Here is a 16,984-nt window from a genome sequence, read left to right on the forward strand (position 1 = left end):
CCCTGTGCAATCAGAAAACCACCTATTTTTTCACATTTCTTGACTCGAGAAAGAACAGTTTGCCTGCCTGGGGATACCCTGGGAATAGTCAGAATTGTTCAAGCATTTGTCATTGTCTAACAATTCTGTAATTAGGGGGTTTCAATACACATAGTACAAGAAAGACTTTTTTTTGCTATAAAAACACCATCATCTGAAGCTGGTTTCATTTTAAGGGTGAGAAAAGGTATGAAGGAGCATTTCCCAAGGTGGTGGTGTTGCCCTCATTCCTCTCCCTGTTAAGTTGGAGATAAAAATTTTTTTTTTTCCTTCAGTAGAAGGAAAGTGAGGTTCTCCATCCCAAAACTTCCAAGCTTCAAATAAAACATCAAGGAGGCTTTAGTAAATACCTTGTTTATCTTTGCAATCCACTTCAAGATGTGCCACCAGTGGGCAGGAGGACAGTTCCTTATAGCAAAGGATAAATTCAAACATCCTGCATTACAGAGGAAGGAGGTGGTGCATTAGCCATGTGCAGTGAGGAGATGACAGAACTCGTGTCTGGTTCTCACCTAACTGCATGTTTTGAGTACATTTGCATCTGCATCTTTAGTTACACCTCGATTTTCAGTACTGGAACATCTCAGCAAGAGAAGGGATTCACATCTTGGGAAGCCTCTGGCATTTCTGCGCTGTCCTGGGATGCCCCGGTGAATCCTGCTGGACAGTCCTGCTCCATTGAAACAGAGGATGCCACTGCAGGGTGTGCAGATTATTCCCTGTGGCTTTTGATGGAGTTAAGGTTAATGGCCTGGCCATTTACACAGAGAGATATTACCTGTTCATTTGTCTTTTGAACTGGAGTTTGATTGGAGTCAGTTGAAGGATGTGGGATGCTGCCAGACTGCCTCAGCTCCTTATTCATAAAATCTTTTTTTACTGAACCAATGAAATACCAGCTCACTTTTGGCTTGTGCAAACAACAGTAGTCTTTTGGGGGCATGATCCTGACTTGTTTTCACAAACTGACATTGAGGGAAGTGCAGGTCACATAAAATACCTGCATGTGATCATTATTTTTTAATATCTCTTCAGTGATGTATTTTGGATGGATATGTGGCTGGAGAAAACAGCTTTTTGAGGGAGGAAGGTCCTTTCATCCTACTTTTATACATATGGGGAAACTACTTGGGTCAGAATTTGGTCCCTGTGCAGAAGAATATTTTTTTTACAGGACACAAGTTCTGCTTTTCCATTCTTTTTCCGAGCAAAGGAACCATCTGTGGCGCTCCTGCCTCGCTCTCTTGCTGGTTTAGTGCAGGTGTCTGCACTGCTTCATGTCTTGTTAGCCTGGGCTCAGTCCTGTGGCTGATTGTGCCCAGCATGGCCCTCAGCAGGTTCACCTGGAGCTGTACCTGTGCCTCGAGTCCTGCTGCTCCTCAGCCCTGCATGGGCCTGTCCTGTCAGGAGCTCTTATTCACACTGAATAATCCACCCTGCTATTATCATTATTATCATTATTGTTATTATCATCTCCCCATGAGAGAGTCAGCTGAGTTCTATTAATAAACCAGGCTGTTCAGAGCCCTGTTATGCTGAATTACTGATGTTGGGATGTTCTGCCTTCTCCCCCTTCTCTTGCTGAAGATGGGGCAGGAGGTGGAAAGAAACTGCCCCTTTGGGTGTGGAGTTTTCCCTGCCCATGGCAGGGGTTGGAATGAGATGAGCTTTAAGGTCCTCTCCCACCCAACCCTTTCTGTGTTTTATTCTGTCACCTCTTGAAAGAGTAAAAGCCAGTCTTTAGAGTCAAAAATTGCTGTAAAAGTTTGCCTGTTGTCCATTCTGGACTGTTGCCCGAGAGACAATTATTACATTTTATTTCTTTATGCCATTTTTGTCGTAGCTCAAAGCGAGGGAGCTTTTGTGCTAAATGCATTTTTATTGCTATTTTATTTTAAGATGCTTAGATAAATAGAAGTTATGCTGTAATAATATAATAGATACAGCAGTATTCTGCCCAAGTAAATGAGCCACCCAGCCAAAGTCACAATGGCATTTCTGTTCTAAGAATGTGGCAGATTGGCATTTAATTCTCAGTTTATTTGTTGTGGAATCATAGAAGAGAATCACAGAATGGTTTGGGTTGGGAGGGATGTTAAAGATCACCTCATTCCACCCCCTGCCATGGGCAGGGACACCTTCCACTATCCCAGCTTGCTCCAAGCCCCGTCCATCCTGGTTTTGGACACTCCCAGGGATGGAGAGGCCACAGCTTCTCTGGACAAACTGCTCCAGTGTCCTTTTGGTCTTTTGAAAAGAGGATAGAAATCCTTTCCTCGTGTGCTTTGTGTGCAACCTGCAGCTCAGGTTGGGTTTGGGTGGTGATTTTCAAGCTGCCAGCAGGTAAAGCTGTGAGGGGGAGGTTGCTGAGCAGCAGGGCACGGACAATCTGTGGCTTTCCAATGTCCTTTCTCCACACTCCCCAGGTGGGGAACCACAGGGATCAGCTGCCAGCTCAGAGCAGGATATTTTCTGTCCTTACAGATTTTATGGTCTGTTGATCACTTTAGATGATGCACATGTTTGAACATGTGCCCAGCAAGAAATTTGGTGAGGAAAGGGAAATTCACATTCTAATTAGTTTTTCTCTCCAATGTTTTCCTCGTGCTTTGTTATTTGGGAGCTCGGTGTACTTTATGGGGTTTCAGTATATAAAATTTGACTGATAAAAAAGGTTTTGAAACTTTCCCCATTGTTTCAGAGAGTCTGGTTGTGTCTTGAAATGCTACAATTCCTGTGGTAAGAAGGAACCCAGTGCAATGTACAAAGAAATAATTATTACAGAAAGCTAAGCCAGTATTTTTACTAGCTTTGGGGTATCATTTAACTTGATTTTCATAAAAATCAGATGATACTAATTTTATGGATTTCCATTACTGCCACGTAGTAAAAACAGTGCGGGTTGGGGTTTTTTTTTTTAATATCCATATCTAATGTTTCTCTTCTGCAAATTAAAGTTTGAGAAGCAAACAATCCTGGAGATTTTCCCTCTGAACTCGAGAGCTCGGATTTCAGTGAGTTTGTACTTTCTGCTACTTCAGTGCATGAAACTGTAAACCAAAACTTTTGTAGGTGAAGGCAACAGTACATTTGGGATCTGTGATTAAATCTGCCATAAAGCAATGTGTGATTACATTAAAGACTGAACTTGTGTGCTGACCTGACCTCATACCTGCAGCAAGTTTTTATCTTTCTCTCTGCTCTGCTGGCTTTCCAAGGGGTTATGGAAAGAGACATTTAAAGAAGAGTTGAGGTTGATTTAGATCAGTTTATTTCTTTTGCTTAATCGAGGCTTTGTTTTTCTTTCCTAATCTCTAATGCAAAAAGTGAAGCACAGATTTATAGGTTTTGACTCCCAGAGTACTATTTGGTTAATCTGACGTGCTACTTTATTTAATTTGAAAGATTTTAAATGGTGTTTCTTCTGAAACCCTAAATGTTCTCTGTTTTGTTTTATTTAAGTAGGCTTTGGTGCCTTGCTCATCACTGTGGTATCTGCAGCTAACGGGACATTAATTTATTTTGTAAAAGAAAGTCTACTTTAAAAAAAAAGAAGAAAACTTGATACTAGGGGTAATAACTCTGTAGGACAGTCCAAAACCTTATGGAGATATATTACTTTGATTATGCTTTCATTTTGGAGTAATTAAATAATTATAACTTACAGACCCAGCTCACAGCTAATTAAAGTTTGGACTATTTGATACATGTCATGAATAGGATTAATTTAGCCAGAGTAAAGACTATAAATTTTAATCTAAGAAGTCTGCTGTTTAGGAAAATTGATGGTAATTTAACTAAATCCAAACAATTTGTAAAGCATACAGTATTCCCAGTGAACAATTTCTTCTTGAACTTAGAGAAATTAAGTCAACAAACTCACTGAAAATTTCAAGTTGAGCTTGAAGCCAGAATGCAGCTGAGCATTCATTCATTCATTCATTCATTTTTGTCACTGGATTTTTAAAATGATCTTTGATTAATGAAGCCTGACCCAGGATGTTGCTCCTCACCCTGCCTTTGCCACCACAGCAGTTGCAGACAGAGCCATATCAACCCCTTTAGGAATGGGGATGTGATGATATTTCCTTGTAGAGCTTTCTTGGGTCCCTCTTGGCAGGTCAATACTTTGCACTTCAGTCCCGATCAGTAATCAAGTGTTAGAGTGTTTATTCTTGTCCTTGCATTGTCCTTGTTTAACTGATGAACTTGCATCATGTTTTGACCCACTGAAAATAAGATTTTTGAATATTCCCAGTGTGTCTGACTAGCCCATATCACACCAGGCTGGGAGACTTGGCCTGTTACGTCTTGTTTGAATGAAAAAAAATCCTTCTAAGATCACAAACCCAGAATCCAATACAAACATCTGCACTAACAAAAATTCCTTCTATAATCACGACTAAATTGTTCCTGGGCTCCGTTGTCGTTATTGTTTTAAGCAGCATTGGTATATCAAATGTGAATGTAAATATTATGTTGTAAATTTAGAGCGGGAGGAAAAAACTGCAGCATTGAAGCATAGGATTGTTTAGGTTGGAAAACTTCTCTCAGACACAGAGTCCAACTGTTCCCTCAGCACTGCCAAGGCCACCACTGACCATGTCCCCAAGTGCCACATCCACAGGGCTTTTAACTCCCTCCGGGGATGGGGACTCCACCCCTGTCCTGGGCAGCTGTGCCAGGGCTGGACAGGCCTTTCCATGAAGAAATTTTCCCAATGTCCACCCTGAGCCTCCCCTGGCCCAGCCTGAGGCCGTTCCCTCTCCTCCTGTCCCTGTTCCCTGCCAGCAGAGCCCGACCCCCCCGGCTGCCCCCTCCTGTCAGGGACTTGTGCAGAGCCACAAGGTCCCCCTGAGCCTCCTTTACTCCAGGCTGAGCCCCTTTCCAGCTCCCTCAGGAATTTTCCTGGGGCTCCAGCCCCTTCCCAGCTCCCTCAGCCTCTCCTGGGGCTCCAGCCCCTTCCCAGCTCCCTCAGCCTCTCCTGGTGCTCCAGCCCTTTCCCAGCTCCATTCCCTTCCCTGGACACGTTCCAGCCCCTCCATGTTCTTCTTTGACTGGGGACCCCAAAACTGACCCCAGCACTGGAGGTGCCTCAGCAGTGCCCAGCACAGCGGTCAGTCACTGCCCTGGTGCTGTGACCACACCAGTGCTGACACAATCCAGATGCCATGGCCTTGTTGCCCACCTGGGCACACCTGGGCCATGTTGTGGCCAGGCTGTTTCCCCTGAAAGCTGCAGCATTTCCTTGCACACAGCAAAAGTGTAGGAAGCAGTGCCTGGTGTCTGCTGCTGTGCTCAGGTGTAGATCCATCACAGCAAAAGTGATGTGGCATCGTGTCCTTAAATTGTCCTTCATCTCCCTGACTCCCAGTCCTGTTTCCTTCAGCAGAACTGAGGACTTGGTGCAGTCTTAACAGCCAGTTTTCCTAAATAGCCAGAGCCTGCAGGCAAAGTGCGGCAGTGTCTGTCTAAACATCTGTGCTGTTGTCACATCTGTATGATTCTTCTCAGATCAAGTTGTTTTCCAAAAATCTGGGAATAATCCATAAAACCCATTCAAGGGACCTGTGGAAAAAAAAAAGAAATTCTCTCGTTTGTGGTTTACTAATAACAGTAAATTAGCTCTGCATTGGTTCCTGTTTTATATAGATCAAGATTTGGAGACCACATTTTCTTTGAGTCTTATCTCCTTATCCCACAGTAAACTTGGAAGTCTTGGTGGTATAAATTGAAACAAGGTGCACTCCTCCACTTACATGAAAATCATTTTCTTTTAACAGATAAACAATCAGATATTGTATGGAAGAAGCCACCAGAATGCTTCTGCAATCATTAAAACTGCCCCATCAAAGGTCAAGCTGGTTTTCATACGGTAAGAACAGTTCTCATCAAAACATTTGTTGCACTTTAGCCTATTCCATGACATATTTACATATTTAGCCTGTTTTGCACATGCTGAACTTTCTCAATTCTCTTTGAAGCTGAGTAAGCCTTTTCCCTGACTATTCTTCTTGGAACAGTTGAAGAGTTCTTCATAATAATTTAAAAAAAAATAAATCTAAGGGAAATGAATGCTTATTTTAGGGGTGTCTGCTGAAAACTTGAGCTATTCCTCATGGGCTTGGGAGCTGCTTCTCCCACAACTTCCTAAAGTGCTTTGGGATGGTTCAGCACAGGGTTGGAGAGGGCAGCTTGTTCATCCAGCCAGGAGGGAGTGGAAATGGTGCAGAGGCTTGGGATTGCTGGGAGAGGAGCAGGGATGGAGCATATGGAGCATGGGCTGGGTGGAAGTCTGAAGGATACCTTTGTGTGGGCATCAAAAGAGGATTTTGAAAGTGAGCAAGGGCTTGTTTGTACAGAGGGGAAGCCTGACTTTGCCAAGGAGCCCTGGGATGGATTGTGTGGGAGGGAATATGCTAAAACATCCTTTCATCTGCATAAAAATTGCATGTGGGCATTTTTCTTTTGCTCCAAGCATGAAAATTTTTCCTCTTTGTACATGAATTAAAGACACCTGCATGCACTCCCTCAGCAGTTCAGGAAGTGTTGCTCCTATGACCCTGGGCAGGAGGTCTGGGAAGAAGCTGCCTCTTTCCCAGGACACATACATGCTTTAATAGGCTGGAATTTCATAGATGTGTATTTATGAATAAATGGAGCTGTGACTTTTGTTGGGTGCTTACCCTCATGGCATTTTATAAGGTGGTCTTCCCACCCACATATGCATCATACTTGATATTGTTTTATATTCCTGGCTCATCCACAGCCTCCCTGTGAACAATGTAATAATCTGGGGGTGAATGCATATAAATGTGTACATTTACTGCCACGGCTCTGCCTGGTGCAGCGTGCCCAGAAATGATGGAAGAGCAGCATTAGCACCGTGAGGAATGAGTTGCTATCCTTGGCAGCTGCAAGGATCTGGAGGAGATTAATGCTCTTGCCTGCAGCTCCCGTGTTACTTTCCCCAGCCACTGAAAATTAAACGTCACGTCCCACAGCTCACTCACCATTATTTAATTGCGTGTGGAAAATGTGTCTGGTTGGAAGTTCCAGAGGCAAAACCACAACTTGTGAAAGCTCAAGCCAAGAGTGGGGGCTCCTTGCAGCCTGCCCTGGTGCTCCAAGCAGAACTCCAGGGAATGGGCCCTGTCAGCTCCACTTGCCAGGGACTGGACGTCCTTGGTGCATATTTTGGATTGTGTTTAAGACACAAAGGCCATGCAGGTTCTTAGCTAAAATTCTCCTTTTCAGATTGTGAGTTTCAAGGCAAAAATTTATCTCAAATATTCAAGAGATACTCAAAATAGATATTGGAAATACCATTGGGTGATTCTTGTTTCCACCTCAGAGTTTAAAAAAAAACCCCAATTTCTACTTTCAAATGGTGCTGCTGAGGTTGTAAATGCCTGTCTTCCCAAGAGCACAATGTCTTGTCATGTCTCTTGGCCTTATACTGACAACTGCTGGGTCTGTTTGCTCAACCCAGGCAGCCACTGGAACAGCAAAAAAAAAAGGAATTCTCCCACTGAGAGGATGACCTTAGTAACTGTAGCACTGCCCCAAACGTGGGGAGAAAACTAATGTCTCTTGTTTTTTGATGTGTGGTCAATTTCTAGCAAAGACAGATTAGACTGTCTCTCTTAAATGTGGATTTTAAGGAGAAACAAGAATTATTTTCTCTTGTAAACTCTATTCCATGAGCCCAGTCTGCCTTGGTCTTTCCCGTTCATCCACCTCAGACCACAAACCCAGTGGATGCTGCTGAGTGAAAACATGAGCTGTGGCCTTTTTGTGCCCCTGGATGTGTTTTGGCCACGTTACACCACAGCTCACCATAGCAAAATGACATGGACTGCAAGAGTTGTGAGAGAAATTAATTTGGTCTTCATGTTCATGAAAATACAAATACTCTCATTTCACCAGTGAAAAACCTGAGTAGATTATAATTTTGCAGAAACATATCAACCCACGGCCTAAAAAGGTCCTGACTGAGCTGACCCAGGGCATAAAAACCAAACTGGTGGAATTCTTGGGCTATTTCAAGTGCCCTCTCTGCTACCCTGAGGCCTTTTTTCCCTGAGATGGAGGATGCTGAGCAATAAGCATGCTGCTTTCCACATGGAAGCAGGAAGCAGCATCAAGGTTTTCCTATTTCTGGTGTTTTGGTTCATGTGCAGGGCAGGGAGATGTTTCCATAAACTCCTTAATCAGTTGTGAAAGAAGCCCAGAAATTCCTGGGCACAGAAAAGCTTTTCTGTGAGAGCTGTAATAACTATCATTAAATAACTTGAGTGAATGGTTTGGGTTGGAAGGGACCTTAAAGATCATCCAGCTTCAACCCCAATTTTATTTTCTTTTCTAGAAAAAGATAAAGGATAAAAGGTGTCCTCAGCCTTTTTGACTTTTTGCTAAAATCCTGACTTACCATTTGTGCTATAAAAATCTGTTCACACTTTTTTACACCCAATTGCATTCCCACCCCTTCCTGGAATTTTTGCTGATGAGACGCAGCTCAGTGGCTGTTGTGAGAATCTCAGACATCCCCTCATGTTTGAAGGCTTCTCACTCTGCTTTATGAGCATCTTTTCCTCAATTAAGTTGATGATGATGATTTAAAACAGTTGATTTTGGCCAGGTTCCAAAATATAGGTCTTAACACAGCCCTGTTTCCCAGTGGTCTCATTAATTACTTGAGCTTCTGAGAGCATCTAAAAGATTTGCAGTTACAGTGTCACTTTTCTTTTTTCAGGGGCAATAAGGGATGTAATGTCTTAGTTGCCTCTTGAAATTCTTGGGCTGATTCTCCACCAGGAATTAGCCAGGTAATAATATGAGAAAGAGACTTGATTCCTGTAGGAGTGCCTGTGCCCCAGTTCCCAAAACAGGATGTGTTTCTACCCATTGTGGGTTTTGTTCATGTGTTTTAAGTCCATCCTTGTAACATGCATAATGAGACAGTATAATTAGATTTTACATCTGGAGTAGGAAATCCAGTTTATATCAGAAAGCTCTTTTACAGTGAGAATTTTATGATTCAGCAAATTCAATGTTTTTTCCATGCTCAGTTAACTGCCTTTAATCTGGTTTGATGCTTCAGTGTTGGTTTAACAAGCAGATCAAATATATCTGAATGCTTGAATCAAAGTGAGTTCCACTGATTTTAAACCATCCTCCCATTGTGTTCAGTCCTGTGAGTCACTCTTTGCTCTGCCTTTATCCCTTAAAAGAAAATTGCCTTGTGCTGTGATGAGACATGAGAAATGCTTTAATAGTGAGGGATGTTTCTGGTTTAAATGCCATCAGTTACCTGTCCAGAGCCCTCCCACACTGCAGTCACTGCTCTGATATTGTTGCTTCCTATTGATGGCATTGCAGCTCCTCAGTGAAGCCCACAAATGTGTCACCCAACCCCTCCTTCCATTTCCAGGTGTAATCTCCTGTTATTTATGGTGATGTGCAAAGGAGACAGATCCTTCTACTCCAAGGACTGGGGAAACCAGGGCAGTGTCTGGGTTGTTCAACACTCCCCATTGCTGTGGCTTTCACTCTTCTTTCAGAGCCTTTAGAAGTGACACTTGATGTTTAGTGCCACTCTCAAATACTGTCATGCTTTAGAAATTATTTTTACATTTGTTCAAACCTACATAATTGGCCACATTTTAAGAGTATCAACTCCTGTTTTTACTTGCTTTGATTGCTGAGGTTCTTTCATGTGGGAAAGCTTTAAAAATAAGCCCTTGCCAGGCCCTGTGTGTGTGCAAGTTTGAACTTTTCCTGTTTTCTCCAGAGCTGTTTCCTCCTCTCTGTCATACACATGTGGGAACAGGCACACGGTTCAGGAAGTGCAGTAATTTGGGCTCCTTCAAAACCTTTGATGACCTAAGCTGCAGTTTATAGGAACATTAGTTGTTCATTTAAAATACCTGTATGCCTGTGGCTCCCATGTAATTGGGAGTGGGTGCAGAGGAAGTGGAGAACAAGACTGTTCTTGCTGTTGTAGGAGAGATTTTTCGGGAAGATGTACAACACAAAGGTCCTGCCTTGCCCCAGCTGGAGGAGAAACCCAGTGTGGCTGCTCAGTGTGCAGCTTTCCTGCAGCTCCTCTTTTCCAAAGGAGCTTCTAGAGGGAAGACAAAGATGAGAAAATACAAGATCCTGCCCTGATTTTTTTTTAATTTAACAAGCAGGATGTGAACAATAGAAGTTTTCCACAATCTGCAGGACTTTATGTCCTGGTGTCACCTTACAGAGGAAACCTTTATTCCCTTGTTCCACAGCTCTGTTCCATCTAAGATGTTGTGTCACTTCATACAAGCTATTGGCTTTTTCTTCTGGTTCCTGATGTGCTTTGTATTCCCACAAAAACGTCCACAGCCCCTTGCAAAGCTGCTGTCAAATGCTCTCTCAGTGTTGATGAGCTGTGTGGCTGCAGAGATTTTGGCAGGAGGTTCTTCTCCCTTAGTTGAGACATCCTGAGGACATCTGGACGTCTGTGAAGAGACAACAGTTGTCAGGAGCCCTCAAAGAGCAATTCAGTGTGTCCTGTGATAAATTAAATCATTTAGGTGCCGGGGTTGCCCCTCTGGGTGGGTCTGGTTTGGGGTTTCTCTGGGTTTTGCCTTACAGCACCCAACTCCAAATTCCCTTCAGGCTTCCTTCCTGCAGCATGGAATGGGTACTCCCTTGGGATTTATATTTGCAGGTGGCTCTCTTTAGGCTTCTTTTGTACCAAGTATTTGTGGCAGTTAAGTCAATAATAAATGTATTTGCCTTTGCCAAAGCTGCAGGTGGAGCAAAACATCAGGAGTTTTTCTCTGGGGAATGTCCAGGGGTCCTATTTAGACTAGAAAGAAGTAAAATGTAGTCAGGAATGAAGCCTGTTCTTGAGTGTGAAGGTTTAGACACCTTAACCCCAAGCAATATTGAGCACCATTAACTGAGAACAGCTTTTTTGGAGGTGGTTCTGGAGCAACTATTGGCAAATATGTTGAATGCTCGTCTGGAGTCACTGTAATTTGAATATGATGTTCAGCTTCTAAGCTGTCTGCCCCTGCATCAAAAGAAAATGATTGCTCCTTTTAGTCGTAAATAAATTCAAGTTTTAGTTGAGGACACTTGTGGAAGTGGAGAGCAGAAACAGCAATTTATTATTAGATCTGTCACTTTAAAATATATTCCCACTTTGATTCTGCTTTGAAGCATTCTCCTTTGAAGCAGCATTAAAGTATTTAAATATGAACGAGTCCTAGCAGGGGGAGATTACAAGTTGTGACACTGTGTAACCTTGGGGTTTTTTATATTTTTGCATTTTTTTTCCCTGGGGAATTACCATAAGTGTTTTTTTATTGCTTGGAATAAAAATGGCCATCCACTTAAAGCTGCATAAAGATATTTTCCCACTGGTGGAAAAAAGTACAAAGGTGTGTGGGTATGAAGTGAAAACTAGTTTGGATAATTAATTACACCCCAGTTTGTCATGAAGCTCCTGTCTAGCAATTTTTAGGGTGCTTCTTATAAAAGCTTATATATATTCCTTTTTACTTCCATGTTTGCTCATAATTGCACGGCATGCAGCCTGCATTGTGAGCTGCAGAGTGGGGTTACTTTTCATGCTGATTGTTCTTCACATAAACTATTGTCAGGAAAACCTCTGCTGTCAAGGAAAAATCACTGGGCCCCCCCGTGCTGATTTATTCCTGTAGGTTAGAAAAGCACCGACCATAATGAGATCGATGTCTCACGAAGTTAAGAGCAGGGAAAATGTCCTTGCCCAATATGCCCTGCAGGGTGAAATGCACTTGGAAATTGAGAAATGTTGATGAAATTCATGGGCTTGGTTCCGTGCCTGCCTCAGATGCCTGTCCTGGCCCTGCGTCTCTGCACCACGAACCCACTCCCAGCCTGGGTTCTCACTCTTGCAAGGCTCTGAGCAGGGCCAGGAGGAGAGGCTGGGAGCCAGGACAGCACTGAGCAGCACCCAACCAGCTCCTTTGAATTGTGTGGCTGTGTGGTTGAAGATAAGCAAATGAATTCACCAACCTTTGCCTGCAGGATTTATCATTTCAAATGCCTGTGACTCCCGTTCTCTGCTGTGCTGAGAGCTGTTGATTCACAGTGTTATTTCTCAGTGATCAGAACATGCTAGCTCCATGTGTTTGAACCCTTCAGCAGGAAAATGAGACTTTTTTCTTCCAGGCACTTCCATAAAATGTGTTTAAAGACATACTAGTCTAATAGTTTATTCCAGAAATTAAAGAGGAAAAAATTCTGCTCGTGTCACAGTAACATGGAATGTAGTAAACAGGACCAGAAATCAAACCCAGAAGAGCCATGAGAAGTCACTTCCTTTCATCTAAGAACTGTACCTGTGAAGCAGCAACATCACTGATTCCTCCTGCAAAAGGGCTGGAGAGGGACTTTGTGAAAAGGCATGAAGTGACAGGACAGGGGGGAATGGCTTTAAGCTGACTGAGGGTAGATTTAGATTGGATATTGGGAAGAAATTCCTCCCTCTGAGGGTGGGGAGGCCCTGGCACAGGGTGCCCAGAGCAGCTGGGGCTGCCCCTGGATGCCTGGCAGTGCCCAAGGCCAGGCTGGACACTGGGGCTTGGAGCAGCCTGGGATAGTGGGAGGTGTCCCTGCCCATGGCAGGGGGTGGAATGAGATGATCTTTAAGGTCCCTTCCAACCCAAACCATTCTGTGATTCTGTGATGTTTTGCCTTAGGTGATACCACTGAAGTCATCTGTTACCTGGTTTTGTTTTACAGAGGCCAAAAAAATGCAGAGCTAATTCCAGAAAACAAATCAGTTTCAATGGCAGTCGAGGAAAAAGATTAGCAAGGCAGAATGCTATTAAAGGAAAAAACATTCACAAACTAATCAGATGTCAGCTTCAGAGGCATTTTAAAGAGTAAGAAGAAAATGCCATACATCATAAGCATTTTGGAAAAATAATTCACTTTATGTATAGGGAGAATCAATGTTCATATCCTCTCTGCATTTTATAAAATCTCTTCCAAGTTTTTACATTGAATCTTTTGGAAAAGACTACAGCAAAAATGAACAAAAAAAGAAAAAGCAATCTGTTATGTTAAAACAGGTACTGTATTTCAGTAGTGTGAACATGAAACTTTAAACAAGCAATTTACAGATGCAGAGACTATTAAAAGAGGCTAACTGAGTGTTAGCACATCTACGGATGTGTAGGGACCATAAACTCCAACTGCATCCTCACAAATCCTAATCTACACAAAATTAGATTTCCAGAGGCCCTGATGTCAGTGTGGTCCAGATGAACCTACTCTGGTCCCATGGGGGGGTGTGATCTGTTGGGGAGCAAAGAACCACAGCAAAAATGAAGTGATTTTCTAAGCTCTAACTCTGGTAAGAAACAGTTCTCGTGCTCGTGAGGTATTTTCTTAATGGTCAGAGGCAACTCAAAGGAGAAGTTTGTCCACCCTGGTCTGACGTGTAACATGTTGTTGTTTTGTTGTACAGAAGTGAAGATGCAGTCAACCAGATGGCTGTCACTCCCTTCCCACTGCCTTCAGGCTCCCACTCTGCTATTGAGGTAAGGTTTGTGGGCTGTTGTTTTTAATTAAGGACTGCTAAATTGGTCAGATTAATCATAATTAGCAGCTCGTGATAAGTTTGAGCACCTTGTCCAATTAAACCCAGGATCATAAAATGCATTGGGTAGAGACTTGGCCTAATAGGCTTATTTTGCCCTGTCTCTTTTTTATTGATTTGGTTGTTGCTGACAGGCCTGCATGGCATTAACAGCAGGTATTAAACAGGTTATTGCTGTATAGGAGGAAGAGAAGGCTCCAAATTAAAACCTTGCCACCTCCTGTCCTGCTCCTTTTTCAGCTGCTCAGAGTAGTTGTGGTGAGGCACTTGTGCCTGGAATAATCTTCCAATGCAAAAACAATCTCAGTGTGGTAATGCTGCCAGTGTTTTTCGTGATTCTTGTTGCTACCTCAACCCCAGTGCAGACTGATTGCTCCCCTGTGCACCAGGAATCCCTGCAGTCACCACACTTGTTATCATTTTGACATCTCAATATGGTGTAACTAAATTTTCTAGATAAACTACATGGTTAGCCTTGCTGTTACTTTTTAATTCCATTTCTATCTGAGCTAATAAAGCAAAAGATGTTTTGTAATTCAATTGGGGTTTGGTCTTGCCTCAATAAATTCATGTGCACTGAACTCCTGGTGTTTCCATGAGCACGGCTGGGATCCCTCAGCACAAGGCCACGGGAGGTAACGCTGGATGTGTCTCCTGCTTGCACTCTTGCTGTTGTTTTCCAGATTCTATTACCTCTGATGGCTGCTCCTTGCAGGCCTAGTGCTGTACAGTGCAAGACCTGCTTAGATTTTACTTGGATCTGAGTCATTTTTGGACAGTGCTTTGGCTTTTCCTTCTCCCCTCCACACCAGCAGTGTCCCAGGTGCAGCTGGTGCTTTATAAATTACTCTACGACTTACAGAGTTCATTTTAGTTTTGTTGACTCTTTAATACCTGCATTTGTTCCCAGCTTTGTTTAATATTTGTGCCTTCAGGGTGAAGCACAAAGCTTTGTTTAGGCACATTCTGGCTGTGGTCAAATGGCTGTAATTAGGCTCCACCAAAGTGTGTCTTTGTTTGCCTTTAGAGGTAGATGCTTGTGGGCTGAGTTTCATGCATTAATGGCAAGTTCTTACTATTTACATTATGTTCATTTTATAAGTAAATGCAAGTTTTTACTTCGGGCTGGTACCTTTTTATTATATAAAATCAACATAACCAAATATAGTGATGTTATACAGAAGTTTACATTGCTTTCCTCGGCAGCTTTTCCTGTCTTTAAATAAAGAAAAAAATAGCCTTCTATCTTGAAATGATATCTTCAAATTTCTTTGAAATACCACATAAATATTTAACATTATGTGTTACATGCATCCCACATGTAACTTGTCAGATCACATTAAACAGCCTGGCTGGTGTAATGGACTATCAGGGTGCTGTAGTTACCATGGATTCTTGTGTTAGTTTTCTTCAGCTTGTCTCTTGATCTTTATCTTGTCTCTCTATCTGCAGCTTATCTCTTTATCTTCATTGTATGAAAAGTGATAAACAGTAAATACACCTTAAATCAGGGTTTTGCTTCATTGCACGGAGTTTCAGGACAGGATAAGACAATGTTGTGGTGTGATACTGTGGGCAAGCCACCAGAAACAGAGTATATTGACTATTAATTGCTGTAAAATATGTTTTAAGAAGTTTCAATCACCAGAAAGCTGCAGAATGAGATTTTCTTTTACAACAGTGAACAGAGGTACCTTGTCCCCTCAAGTGGTGGTCGAGACATCTGAGTTATTCACTTAAATGTAAAATGTCTAATGAAAATTCAGAAATAGTTTTGTTCCTAGGCCTAACGGGTCCAGAGGAGGCTCCAGGGCTGGAGTCCCTGTGCTCTGGAGCCACGCTGGGAGAGCTGGGAATGTTCACCTGGAGAGGAGAAGGCTCCAGGGAGAGCTCAGAGCCCCTGGCAGGGCCTGAAGGGGCTCCAGGAGAGCTGGAGAGGGACTGGGGACAAGGCATGGAGGGACAGGGCACAGAGAATGGCTTCCCAGTGCCAGAGGGCAGGGATGGATGGGAGATTGGGAAGGAATTGTTCCCTGGGAGGGTGGGCAGGCCCTGGCACAGGGTGCCCAGAGCAGCTGGGGCTGCCCCTGGATCCCTGGCAGTGCCCAAGGCCAGGTTGGACATTGGGGCTTGGAGCAGCCTGGGATGGGGTGGCACTGGATGGGCTTTGAGGTCCCTTCCAACCCAAACCATTCCATGATTTTCCCAAGCTGTTCAGACTGTGTGGAGGAAAATTGCTGAGCATGAGGTAGAGGTCTGGAGAAAGCCTCTTCATACCAAGTCAGCAGCTTTCCCAGTTGATAGGGATTAGTCTGGCCTTGAAAGCTGCCCCCAAGCTGCCCCTAAGTGCAGGTTTGGGAACACCTTGTGGTGCTTTGTGTCAGCCAAGTGGGGACCAAGGTTTGCCTTTCCAGACTTGCATCCCTCATTTGCCCCCTGACATTGGGAGGCTTTAATTTTGGATCTTTCTACCTTGTCATGCTGTCCCTTGTGTAAAAAACCAACAAAAAAGGGTAAAACTGTCTAATTTTTCTCTTCAGCTGTTATGGGGAGCCAGAGCTCTGTTTAAAAGCTGTTGTCAATCCTTTCTCCCAGGACCACGGTGGCACCGAACCTGCAAGTGGCGAGGAAGACCCGAGCTTGGAAGTTGTCATGAAAAGCCTGACTGATGAGGAATGCAACAAGGCTGTAAGTGAATTAAGGCAATATTTAATGATGATTAGAGTTTAGAAAATGCAGGCTCACTGGCTTGATTGGTTTTCTCTGCCTTTTCACTGGAGTGTTGCAGCACTTTTGTCAAATAATATCGAGTACAGGTAAAAGCAGAATTAAACTCAGCTTTACATACACAGCCTGTTTCATGAACAAAGCACTCAGTACAACTTGTTAAAATACCAAGATAAGAGTTTTCATGTAGCATTTTGGCCCTCTCCTGGGTTCTTGGTGAGTGAGGGGATTGCATTTCCACTCCTGCCATCCATGTGTGACAAACTTCAGAAAAAGCCTGGTCTGTAAATCATATTCTTATTTATATTCATAGCTTCATAAATTCTAAGGCCAAGATGTCTATTATCATAATCTAGTCTTGCCTCCTGAATAACACAGCTATAGAGTTGCTCTCAGTAATTTCTGCATTAAGGCCATAACTTGTGGTTTAATGTGGTTCTGTCAGTGTGCACTGTAATAAATACTGAACTTCTCATTGATACAGGTGGAGCTTTTTGTTGTTTAATGGGTCAGGATCATGCATTATCAGGAATCTGAAAGTCCTTCAGGGTGCAGCTCTGGTCTCTTTTTTTTGGCCCCTGT

At 43.1% G+C, this 16,984-nt stretch overlaps 1 protein-coding gene across 4 annotated transcripts in view; it reads left to right on the forward strand.

The window, feature by feature from the left end:
- Positions 1-16,984, forward strand: part of PATJ (PATJ crumbs cell polarity complex component) — a 140,080-nt gene that overhangs the window by 85,704 nt on the left and 37,392 nt on the right. For all 4 annotated transcript variants that reach the window (XM_069023561.1, XM_069023562.1, XM_069023565.1 and 1 more), the window contains 3 exons: positions 5,823-5,914; positions 13,544-13,616; positions 16,271-16,363. In XM_069023561.1, coding sequence (XP_068879662.1) covers positions 5,823-5,914; positions 13,544-13,616; positions 16,271-16,363 — 258 coding nt within the window. The remainder of the gene's footprint in view (positions 1-5,822; positions 5,915-13,543; positions 13,617-16,270; positions 16,364-16,984) is intronic.

The sequence above is a fragment of the Aphelocoma coerulescens genome, chromosome 8, assembly GCF_041296385.1.
Source record: "Aphelocoma coerulescens isolate FSJ_1873_10779 chromosome 8, UR_Acoe_1.0, whole genome shotgun sequence".
Classification (NCBI taxonomy): domain Eukaryota; kingdom Metazoa; phylum Chordata; class Aves; order Passeriformes; family Corvidae; genus Aphelocoma; species Aphelocoma coerulescens.